The following is a 12,635-nucleotide window of genomic DNA, read 5'->3' as shown; positions in this document are numbered from 1 at the left end:
AAAATGGCTCTTTAGACTGTAACGCTTGCAGGACCCTGTTCTAGGCTGATCGACATAGGAGCCGACGGGAGTAAAGGCAGAGAGAGCAAATTTGCCTGTATTTTATGCAGTTTACGGTTGCAATAAGATAAGATAAGATAAGATAGGTTTATTGATCTCACATTGGAGAAATTTACTTGTCACATCGGCTCAATAGTCAATAGTCAGAAGCAGGTGCCAAAAGTAGGAAAAGGTGCATCAGTTATATACAGTGTATCGTCATAAATACAGTGGATCAAAAAGAAAATGAGAAAAAAAAAGAAAACAAATAGATAAAAATACAGGCGAAATTGAAGTAGGCATGATGACATATGTACATTCACTGTGATATGCATACATGTATATACATATGTATTGACATATATTCACGCGGGATAACCGGAAATAACTGCTGAAAGTACAGATCACCATTTTGGGTGAGATTCTTAAAATTAGTTTTTACACACTGATAATATTGCAGAAACCTAACTCATGAACCATGAGTTAATGCCTATTAATTTTTCAGTCTTTATATTTGACAAACTAAGGCTGAATCACATCGCCAAATGAAGTAGCCTACCCTGGAGTTACAGTATCAGCACATGCAAGAAGCTGTGCTAGTTCTCTTTAAAAGGTATTAAGCTCCTGCCTCATTTGCAAGCAAAGTGTGGGACACGAATCACCTGGAAATTTAAATAACTTTTCCGGGCTTTTTTTTTTTTTTTTTTAAGTGTTTTTTATAGCGCTGGTTGCTTGTTTGTCTCACAAAAACTGGCAACACTGGAGACCGGCTAGTAGAGAGAAGGTTCGGTAGAGCGCGAGGAGGGGAGGAGGGGGGGCGAGAGAGCGAGTGAACGAGAAAAAAAAAAGAGGGAGAGAGAGAGAGAGAGAGAGACGGCCGTCAGGGTCCGGGTGGCAAAGGGACGGAGGACACGGTAAATATAAAACATTGCATTTTCAGATCGTCAGAAGTTAGCTACGGTCGAATTGCTGGCCCGCTGCCGGAGCCGAACCGTTGGTTAGCAGATGATGTGAAGACGGAGAGGTTCGTACACAGGGCGAGTGAACTTGAAGAGGGGTTCTCCTCTCCTCTTCTCTTTTTTTTTTTTTAACGGTTAGAGGAAAATCACAGCAACCAGACGACCTTCAATCATTGCTGGACTAGTGTCAAAGATGTCTGGTGTGCAGCCCCTCCACCCTTCCTCCTGCTCGCTCCGCAGGTAACGTTAAACCGGAGCGCTCCGTCCTCCGCGGCCAGCAGATGCAGACAGACATCAGCGCGCGCGAGGAACTGTCCGCGGGAGCGCGCCTGCCGGGGTGAACGGGTGCATTCGGTGTGAAACGCGTCCCCGCGGTTTTTTTTTTCTTCTTCTTCTTTTTTTTTTTTTTTTTTTTACCTGACCCACTAAAGCTGGTCGTCTCTACACACGCACGTGCCTCCGACCGGCTGGCCACCTCGCGCACTGCCCCGCCGGGACTAGACCCGTTTTTTTAAAAGGCTGTCCGCTGAAGGCCGCCTGAGGTCGCTCCCAATATTAATTGTCATGAAACTGTCCAGTCGACAAGGTAAAAGAAACTACTGTCATACTTCCACGGTGGACTTTTAGAAATAAAAGCCGAGCGAGTTTACCAAGACGCTCGGTTCAATTTCTGCACTCGTAAACAAACATCATAGATTGTTAATCTGTAACACAGTTACTTAAATAATTAAATGTTTTGATTATTTTTTTTAGCAAAAAAACAAAAACAAGAAACTTGCTAGTAATGGCAATCGTGTTTTCAAAAAAACAAAAACAAGGGAATGTTGTCAGATCTAAAACCTCAGGGTTGGCAAAAACAAACAAAACAAGGCAATATAAAGTGTTACTACAAAATACAAGAAAATAAAAAGTGCCTTATATAAGTAAAGATGAAAGAAAACAAGTCAATAGTGCCTACAAAAACAAGAATGTCAACAGAAAGTGTCAAACAATAAGTGTCTTCGTATCACAAAAAGGCAATACTATCTATCTATCTATCTATCTATCTATCTATCTATCTATCTATCTATCTATCTATCTAGCTATCTATCTAGCTATCTGTCTAATTTATATATACTTTTCTTCCCTAGCATTACCATCAGATCAAATTATGTACCGTTTCCCATTTATTACCAGCAAACAACTGTTTTGTCTTTTTCTGTTGGTTGTAAGTTGTAAATATTGTTTTTGATAAGGCTGTATTATTTATATATATATATATATATATATATATATATATATATATATATATATATATATATATATATATATATATATATATATAGATATATTATTTTGACTCCAGACAATTCGGGATGCACCCAATCAATGGTGCAAAGGTCACAATCAGAGAATTTCCCTAGCTCTTTACCTACATTAATAAAAAAAACAAGTATTGCAAATATTTTGCACGATAAATGCTAGTTGGTGATGTGATTTAGGTGTCGACAATAGAAATGGTCTCTTTGCGGTGCAGGAGTATTTTAACCTTTCTATTTATTAGAAAAACATCCTCATATATTTTCCGAAATGTATCAGTACGTATTTCTCGTTAATTTCTTCTGAGATTTCTGCTTCAGTTCTTTTTAATCACCTTTCTATTTATGTTTTTTGAATCAATGTGTGTACTTTGTGTGTTTTCTGAGAAAGGAAAGCGCCAGAAGCACCTTTCTTAGCTTTGAGACTCTATATGTTTCATTGGAGACCATTATGGGAAAACCTAAGCTTTACAATTAATTTTTCTATTCCTAAAAAGAAAAAAACATATGCTATTTTTTTATGCTAAAGATGTATTTTATTTTATACAATCGTGCATGTGTGACTCCAAAATGACTTTCAGTTTACATGCAGCTCTTCTGTCCTGATGATCATTGAAGCTCATTTTCTAGCAGAAAGCTGAAAGTTCAGCAGGAAGCAAAAAAATTGTAAATGTGGTGCTTTTATTGTGAAGGAGAAGACTTTCTGTGTTGTCCCTCCCCAACTGTCACTACCTTTACACAGAAGGTTTTTCTCTGCGCAACTATTTCCCCTCCCACCAGTACAGGCTTGTGCCTGGGCCTCTTGACTATGGTCTAATTTAAACCACTGCCGTCATGAAGCTTGGAACAATTTAAGTCGCCGTAGAGTAACTTGCTCTAAGAGCATAAGGTGTGCGCCTGTGACCTAAATACTTCAAACTTGGAGGGGTTATTTTGGCCAGCAGCCTGGAGCTCGTACCGTGAGTTTGGGATGGATTATGTAGTGTACGATCATTTTATGTTTTTCAACCCCCCCCCCCCCCCCCCCCGGCTCTTTTTGTTGGCAACTCTGGCCTGTCTTTACAGTAGGTGATGTAAGGCCAAAGCAGGAGGAGTGACATACTGTACAATACAATGTGAGCACAGCCAGACACATCGGCTACAGTCACACTGTGCTCTGAGCCAAAACCCCGCTGGGCTCCGGTTCTCTTTTTAGGAGCCGTGTATTTTACACTCCCCCTTCTCTGTGGCTCACTTTGAGGATACAGGGACAACCTATAATCTAAGAAGGTTCAATTCAATTCAGTTTTATTTATATAGCGCCAAGTCATGAAACACGTCATCCAAAGGCACTTTCCAAAGTCAAATTCAATCAGATTATACAGATTAGTAAAAAAAAAATATTCCTATCTAAGGAAACCCAGCAGGTTGCATCAAGTCTCTCCAAGCAGCATTCACTCCTCCTGAAAGAGCGTAGAGCCACAGTGGACAGTCGTCTGCATTGTTGATGGCTTTGCAGCAATCCCTCATACTGAGCATGCATGCAGCAATCCCTCATACTGAGCATGCATGAAGCGACAGTGGAGAGGAAAACTCCCCTTTAACGGGAGGAAAACCTCCAGCAGAACCAGAACCAGGCTCAGTGTGAACGCTCATCTGCCTCGACCCACTGGGGCTTAGAGAAGACTGGGCACATTCCTCACGGTTATGGGAAATGTTCGTAAACTGGACATCCACTGCTTTCATGTTGCTGGGCGAAACGGACAAAACTAATTAGGGCTGTAGGACTTTGTCAAAAATCTAAATTGTTATTTATTTCAACCATAATTGAGATTTAAGGTATAGTAATATCCCTGCCCACTGGTCTTCCTTCCCTCTCCATCCATCCATCCATTCTTCCTTCCTTCCTTCCTTCCTTCCTTCCTTCCTCCCTTCCTTCCCTCTCCATCCACCCGTCCGTCCGTCCGTCCGTCCACCCATCCATCCATCCATCCATCCATCCATCCATCCATCCATCCATCTATCCTTCCTTCCTTCCTTCCTTCCTTCCTTCCTTCCTTCCTGCCTTCCTTCCTTCCTTCCTTCTACTCTTCACTATCCATCCATCCTTCCTTCCTTCCTTCCTTCTACTCTTCACTATCCATCCATCCATCCATCCATCCATCCTTCCTTCCTTCCTTCCTTCCTTCCTTCCTTCCTTCCTTCCCTCTCATCCATCCTTCCTTCCTTCCTTCCTTCCTTCCTTCCTTCCTTCCTTCCTTCCTTCCTTCCTTCCTTCCTTCCTTCCTTCCCTCTCCATCCACCCGTCCGTCCGTCCGTCCGTCCACCCATCCATCCATCCATCTATCCTTCCTTCCTTCCTTCCTTCCTTCCTTCCTTCCTTCCTTCCTTCCTTCCTTCCTTCTCCATCCATCCATCCATCCATCCATGAAGTCAGATAGTGGTTCAGATAACTCTTGTGGATCACTCTTTATTTTTTTCAGAGTTTTCAGACTCTTGAGTGAAGCAGGACTGCAGCTTCTGTCTTTGCAGACATGGCTGGCTTGGAACAAGGCTGCAGGTGAAATCGCGCCTTAAATGGCTCCTTAATTCACACCAAAGCTCTGTCGAAAACAAATACCAACAAAACACTGAGTCGGTGTCAGCCCAAAATCAGATTATTAACTGTTAAAACTATCAAACGTGGCCCTTCATCCCTTTTTTTGTTTTGTTTTTGGTTCTCTCATTCACAACCTTCCAGAAACACTAACGAGAGAATAATGACAAGGAAAGCCAAGACGAGCTAACGTTACAAGGTCACACACTGTTGGCTTTTCCCTCAGCAGCTCCCCTCCCTTCATCTAATCTGGTGAAATGTTCACGGCGGTGGAATCGCTTTCACAGTGAGAAGCCAAAGTCACTCATTTGTTCTCAGGAAAAAAATAAAAGCGGCCTTTTATTTAAAAACGTTTATTTTGGAAACTCCCATGAGTTGATACGGCCGTTTTCCCCCTAATAAATTAGATAAATTTTGCATATCCACACCAGTCTCTGACAGCCGCCATGACAGCTACTCCCTCTCCGCTAGTTTCCCTAGAGAACACCTGTGGGTGTTTTGGCTTGTTTCGACTAACAGTTTGGACATTTATTTCAGCTCCTGTCCGTCATGTGCAGCTCACAGAGAGAAACACATACCTGACGCACAGCTGCCACTTCCAGGACGTGCCGTCTGGAAGGCGGCCACATGCTTGAATGGATGTTGACGCTTTGCACTAGGGCTGAACGATTTTATAAAGTAATCTAATTGCGAGTTTTTTTCTTAATATTGTGATTTAATGCGATTTTTTTTCCCCCCAGTTTAATTTATCATGTGTTTTAAAATATATACAAACAACAAATCAATTTGTTTCCTCGCCATGTGGATTAGTTGCTAAAAGACCCACAGCATCTAAACTCGGTTCTGCCGACTGTTTTGACTTTACTCTGCATTAACCACAAGCAACAAAAATGGCCTCTAAATAAAGATGTTTGTAAACAAGGACTATTATAAACATGAACTTTTAATGTTTCTATTGATCAGAATGTTATTCAAGAGAACAGCTTTTAATTTAATTAGACATCAATCCTTGTTGAAGATAAAGTGCAAAGTCCAACCAACAAGCAAGTCTATGTATTAAACTGATTGACCAGAACTTAATGCTATGTATGATTATATAAACTCTAAAACAAGTAATAAAGTTAGATTATCTCACTGCTGCAAATGTCTTCCCTTCCATGTGGAGGCAAACCCACTTCAAACATTTTACTGACACCTAATGGACGTGTCTAATTCCCTAATTGTTACATAGCCAAAAATTGCTGACCTCTGCGATTTGGAAATTGCGTTATTTTAAATCACGATTATATTGAAAATGCGATTAATTGTTCAGCCCTACTTTACACAGACCTGGAGAAATTGCCGTAGAACAAAACTTTTCGCCTCTTTCATGATGTTTGCGTTTTTGTTTTTTTGTCTTGTAGGAGAGAGTAAGGCCCGACAGACGGAGAGATCTTTGACCCGCTGAGCGATTTGAATGAGGCCGCGCCTGGCGTTTTCTGAGGATCCTCTCCATGTTTTGAGCCGCTCAGTATTTTCAATTCAGCAACTTGGTTTTTACCGCCATGCCGTCCAACAGTCCCGCCGCCGCCGAGCCGCCCCAGACGCCAGAGAACGACGGCGCTAAAAACCTGGTAAGAAGGAATCAGCCGCCCTCGTTATCTCGATAGAAAAACATGCCGCTGTGTCTGCTGAGCGCCACCAGGGGGGGGCCAGGGGTGGCCATGCCCCCCACAATTCCATATCCTGGTCACCCCACTGGCCAGTGGAAATTGTAGGCAGGCACTCTTCATGACCTACTAACGCACTTTTATTTGTATCTGCCAGTATCTACTTTCCCCTAGTAATTGTTTTGTTTTCCAATAAATGTATACCTTATTCTAAATATAATTACACAATAAAAAGGAATTGTTGTTCAACTCAAAATGTTAACTGTACTGTTATTGGTCTATGCCAGGGGTCTGCAACATGTAGCTCTGGAGCCACATGTGGCTCTTTGGACCTTCCACAGTGGCTCTTAATAACTTTGGTTACAAATTATATTTTTATCATGGTATTTAAATGTAATGATGATAATAAATGCATTTTTTTTTTGGAATAATTTCTTTTGATTTTCACAACAGAATGATGCTAAAAGTGGCAGTAATTTAATTTTACATCAATATTTTTTCATTATGTTGGAAACTGATTTTTTTTTTTTTTTTACATCATTATCCATAAATATCAACATCCCTCTTTTTTTAAAACCTCAAAATAGACATAAAAAAGGCATTTCTTTAACGACGACAACAGATTTCCTACAGTAGATCTTTATAAAAAAATATAACTTGTCTTTTTTTCAAAAGGCCGGACAACATTTGTGGCGCTGAAGGAGTTTAATTCAAGTGGACTGTAGGCAAAATGGCTCTTTAGACTGTAAAAGTTGCAGGCCCCTGGTCTATGCACATTAGATCATTAAACATAAAAAAACATTAAAAACCAAAAGATATTAGTAGGCGTTTACTTATATTTAAAATAGTTTTTAAAGTATTTAAAAATAGTATTTAAAATTGTTTTCTATTATTAGTCCTAATGCAGCTTTACTACAACAGTAAAATAAAATACTGAAAATATGGCTTTTAGTTTTAGTGCCACCCCAAGAGTTTAATTGGCTCCATCTGGCCACCCCTATGAAACATTTCTGGAGGCGCCTCTGGCTGTGTCTGCTGAGCACCATTTTTTATGAATTTGTAACATGTAAACAAAAAAAATACTATTTTACAAAGTTGGACAAAAAAAAAAACCACGTTGACCTCATCTTAATATTTAAAATGTTAGTGTTGACATCGTTTACCAATCATCACACACATTAGAAAAGAAGAATCGTTATTTATTAATAATGATCTACATTAAATACCTTATTGTATATGTATAATTAATTGATTTGTGTTCTATTTTTATTTCTTTGTGACACAGACTGACAGGTATGTTGCCTACAAGGCACACTGTAGATATACAGTGTCTTGCAAAAATGGTTCGCGTTCCTTGAACTTTTGTAACATTTTCTCATGTCACAGACACAAACCTCCGTGTGTTTGGCTTGGACTTGGTGTGATAAGCTAGAAATGGGCATTTATCGCATCGTTTATTGTTATTGAAACATTTATTACCGTGATAAGAATTTTTTTAGTTACCAGGAAAATTATACATTTTGATAAATGGTGCCTGGAAATCCCACAATTTGGCAGTATTGTTGGCATTGTTTGTTTTACATTGGGTTTTTTTTCTACCGTTGGTTTCACAAAGGCATCAGTCAATATCAATAAGTTCAAAAATACTGTTAAATTCAGCTACTATGTGCAGTTTAGTAATAGAAAAATCACGCTCTGTGTAACTCATGTTTTAAAGAAACATATTTAAAAACGTGCATGTTTTTTAATGTGGGGCTCAGTGCAGTGACAAGGAGTCATGTCACAAAAAACTCCAGAGAAGGTGTAAATGAGTCTCTATTATTGTTATCACAATTAATACCTTAAAATACTGCGATAAAACTTTATATCTTTATCACTTATCCTTATGATAGAAGAATATCAGCTGTCACATAATTGTGAAGTGGAAGGAAATATGATGCCGTCCGGCTAGCATTCAGCTCCCTTTGACTCTGACACCTCTAAATAAAATTCACAACAACCAATTGCCTTAAGGTGTCAAGGTAATTAGTAAATAGTCAGTCTGATTGTAATTTAATTTCAGTATAAATTTAATTTCAGTATAAGCGCACAGCATCACAAAACCCAAGCAAAGTTTGAGGTAGAACATGGGTATCTGCCTAAAAACATCAGGCTGGACAAGGATGGCATAAACTAGAGAACCAGCAAAGGAACCCACGGTGACTCTGGAGGAGCTGCAGAGATCCAAAGCTCTGGCTCTTAAAAACTTAAAACCAAAAATGCGAGGGGGGAAAAAATGGTCAATGTTTCTAAATGTAAAGGTAATTTAAAATTGCTAGTTTAAGGTGCATTTAGTTCTTCAATATATGCATATCATTTCCAGAAAGAAAGAAACTAATGGTGTGTAGAATATTTTACTATAAATAAATGAAGTATCTTTTTGTCAATAGGTTGCTTTTTCATCATTTTGATTCCATTTGCTATAAAAATCAAATGTCCAGTTGAACAAAATGTATTAAACCTAAACATAAAAATACTGTTGGTTTAAATAATAAAAACGGTTGATCTTTAATTTAAAAAAATGTTAACAAATTTCCTATAGTATACTATAAAAAGATTGTTTTCAAAGAGATGTGTAACTTTTGTGGCTCTGAACAAAATTTGTTTAGCTGGACCGAGGGCAAAAATGTCTCTGCAGGTTGCTGACACCTGCCCTAAACACACCATCCCCGTGTGAAACATGGTGTTAGCAGTACCGTCCTATAGCTATAGCACTTTGAATTGACTTTACTGAAAAGTGTTTTATAAATAAACTTGCCTTGCCTTGCCTGTAGCTGTGAGAGAAAAGTGATCCAGAGTTACAGGGAGGGTGAATGTAATTCAAATACAGGTCAAGAAAACCAGTTAGTGCTGCAAAAGCAATAAACCAAGTTATTTTGTACCGTTTTGCAATTCTGGTGAGAAGTCGTCCCACTCTGTGCGTCAGGTGCTGATCAGAGCGCATCACTGATTGACGGGTGGGGCAGATGCCTTTCTACTTTTGCCTTTCTACTTTCTACTTGTTGAACTGCTGAAGCTAAAACTGGACTCTGTATCACATTTGTCCTGCATTGTTTACATTTCAATTGCTGTACTGTGAAATCACTGCTGCACTTTATCCTGAAACTATCCTGCAAAGTTACTTTATTCTGAAATCCACTGCAATTCACTGAAATTCTCAAGCTGTATGCAAACTTTATTGTCATTTTTGTACATAATGACAATAAAGTTTGTCTAAGTCTAATTGGGCAGGTGGCGCTGTGCGTCTTTGTTACTCCTGCTGCATGTCATCTGTTTGTGTTTCTGAGATCGTAAATGCCGTTTTCTAAACCAATTTAGTTGTTTTTTTGAGCGCTACACCTGCCATTTGTTTAGGGATCGCTGTTGGAGTCCTTTGCAGTAAGCGCACATTTCTGACCAGCCTTGTTGTTCTACCTCAGTTTTTGAAAAGCAGCTCTGTTTATACGTTTGTTATTTTATGAGCGCATGCCCGAGGACTGTAGCAACATATATAAATGGCTTGTACTTGTACAGCGCTTTATCAAGTATGACGACCCCAAAGTCAGCCATTCACACCCTTATGGTGGTGAGCTACATTGTAAACACAGCTGCCCTGGAGCAGACTGACAGTGCTAAAACTCATTTTTTTAAATTATTGTATCTTTTTCATGTAATCAGGTTTAATCAGTTGTATCTAAACTAAGTAATCTAAAATAATTTTTTGCTGTAATTTGACTATTTTAGTAAGCTGTTTAACTTGTTATAATCTCAGATTTTGGACAGGCGTATACTGGTGTAGCCTGCGTGCACATGTGACGTTGCTCACAGAGGTTCAGTGAATGCTCCGACACATGAAAAATTACGAGGAACATTGCCTGTGACTGAAGCAAACGTGTATCTTTTTAGGACATTCATCTATTAGAATGGCCCAAAGACCTAAATCCAATTTTCAATCCGTAGCATAAGAAGGAAATTGATGTTCAAAGATGCTATCCATCCAGCAGGACCAAACTTGAGCTATTTTATAAAGCAGAATGGGCTAACAGGTTGTAATCTAGATATGCAAAACTGCTAGACATTTACCCCAAAAGATCTGCAGCTGTAAATGGGGGGCTGAATATATTTACAGAGATTAAATATCTAAAAATATACTGGGAAGGAGTTTATCATTTTCCTTCCACTTCATTATGAGTTTCTATTTTGTGTTGCTTTATCACATGAAATCCTAAATAGTTACAGTAAATATTGTGTTTCTTTATGATAAAATGGGCAAAAGTTTAAGGTGTATAAATACTTTTGCTACGGGCTGCATACACTTTTTGCAAATGGGTACTTTAGCTTAAAATTCACACATTCAACATCAATAAACAATGTTGTAAAGACTCATTTCAAACCTCAAATCTTATTTTTTTATACATACAACCTGATGATAATATTGCATCTTCTCCTTTCCATACCGATACTTTAAATGCTTCTTTATTTACACACAGTGATGCAGGACCGCTGCTGTTATTTTTGCAGCTTCGGTTAATATTACACCCACCGCCTCTCTTACTACACCTGTCATTAACACCACTACTCGGCTTCATTGCTCACAGTTAAGGACTTGTTTCAGCCAAGACACACAAGGAGCCCGGCAGGCAAGCGAGACCTTGTAATAATTAAACTCTAAGTTATTTATTTACATTCTCTGCAGACCGTTTGGCTTTCCACATCCCCTGCTACATGCGGGGACATGAGGCGCTTTAACTTCTTTTTTTTTTCTTCTTTTTTTTTACAAACACACAAATGAGCGAGCACGCAAATGTTAGCACGCAGTCCGACAGGTGAAAAATGGCTCCTTTCATTTGCACCCCCCAAACATCTGGGCGGTCCTCGTAAATCAGGGAAAAGTTTGAAGTTCATTCTATACAACAGCCGCATAAAGACCCGTCTCTCTCGCTTACTTCCACGTTCGCGCGCTGGCCAAGAGCCAAAGCAAAGTTTCCCTTATAGAGCTGTTTCTTTTAAACATCCTGAGATCTCTGACAAAGGCTCAAGAGAAGCCCAGAGAGAAACCAGGGGAAGCCGTTTGAAGACAGAGTGGAAGACCAGGAGATAGCGCTGTGGAAATTTCATGCAATCTATACTCAGATCCACATGGCAGGAGCTCCGATTCGGATGGTGGCTATAGCAAAAAGGTAATTTTCTTTCTTTTGAAGGATTTTACAAAAATGGGTGTAAAGTAGGGCTAAAGTATTCCTGTGCTGTAGTTTTGAGCAATCTGAAGATATTAATGCTTGCACTTGTTTAAACATTTTATTCAGTGATTAACTCCAGTTAATTCATTAATCCAAGAAAAGCATAAACCTATAGTTTATCCTAGCTATTTCTTTTCCTTTTGGCTGCCAGCACTAACAGTTTTACATTTCACAAACTGCTAAAAAGGCTTTGATGGCTGTCAGAAGATTTGCCCTGGGTGTAGCAATTATGTGTAACTGATCATGTGGAAAAACGTTCTTTATCTCCAAACGCTTAAGGCTGAAATATGCTTCAAAAGCCTGACGTGTGATATATATATTACCAAGGCAAAGTACTTAAACGGGCTTAAAGTATACATCAAAACCTCCTTCATGATGATTGCTTGTCATTACTCTTGAAAGCTTAAAGTTAACAGACATTTTCTAAATGCACGAGTGGATTTAAGTTGTTTGGGAGGAATGAATTCTGGTGATTGAGGGCATGCAGTGTTTGGGCCACAGTAAAATGGATTTTTGATTGTGTAAAACCCAAAAGTGTTGGGCTTTCCATACCTTCGGGGTTCTGTAAACTTATTGAGGACCTTAAAGCTTTCCAAAATAAGCATGACCGATGGACCGATTCTTTCTGGGACTGAAAATCTAGATCTGACGTAAGAAAGATTGTTTTAAATGTTACTAATTCAATAATTTATGGAGCTTGTAAGTGCTAGATTATTTGATACAGTTGGAATCAGGTGTTTACATACACGTGGCATAAAAAGACTCATAAGCTTTCAGGGTTTCCCTCAGAAAACTTGCTAAGCCTGGTGGTAAGTGGCGCTTTGTTAAAAAATGTTAAAAATTGACAGGGATTTTGA

At 39.1% G+C, this 12,635-nt stretch overlaps 1 protein-coding gene across 6 annotated transcripts in view; it reads left to right on the top strand.

Annotated features, from left to right (window-relative positions):
* The first annotated feature begins 740 nt into the window (after positions 1 to 740).
* Positions 741 to 12,635, top strand: part of LOC105938903 (DNA (cytosine-5)-methyltransferase 3A) — a 72,099-nt gene continuing 60,204 nt past the window's right edge. For 2 of the 6 annotated variants that reach the window (XM_036147211.1, XM_036147206.1), the window contains exons 1-2: positions 742 to 953; positions 6,275 to 6,484. In XM_036147211.1, the coding sequence (XP_036003104.1) occupies positions 6,416 to 6,484 (69 nt within the window). In that variant the 5' untranslated portion in view covers positions 742 to 953; positions 6,275 to 6,415. Of the gene's footprint in view, positions 954 to 1,149; positions 1,239 to 6,274; positions 6,485 to 12,635 lie in introns of those variants that run through there. The other 4 variants (XM_036147208.1, XM_036147210.1, XM_036147212.1 and 1 more) reach the window with 4 other exon arrangements.

Source organism: Fundulus heteroclitus, chromosome 15 (assembly GCF_011125445.2).
Source record: "Fundulus heteroclitus isolate FHET01 chromosome 15, MU-UCD_Fhet_4.1, whole genome shotgun sequence".
NCBI lineage: Eukaryota > Metazoa > Chordata > Actinopteri > Cyprinodontiformes > Fundulidae > Fundulus > Fundulus heteroclitus.
The sequence above is the reverse complement of the archived record's forward strand: the minus strand, read 5'-3'. Positions and strand labels throughout refer to the sequence as shown.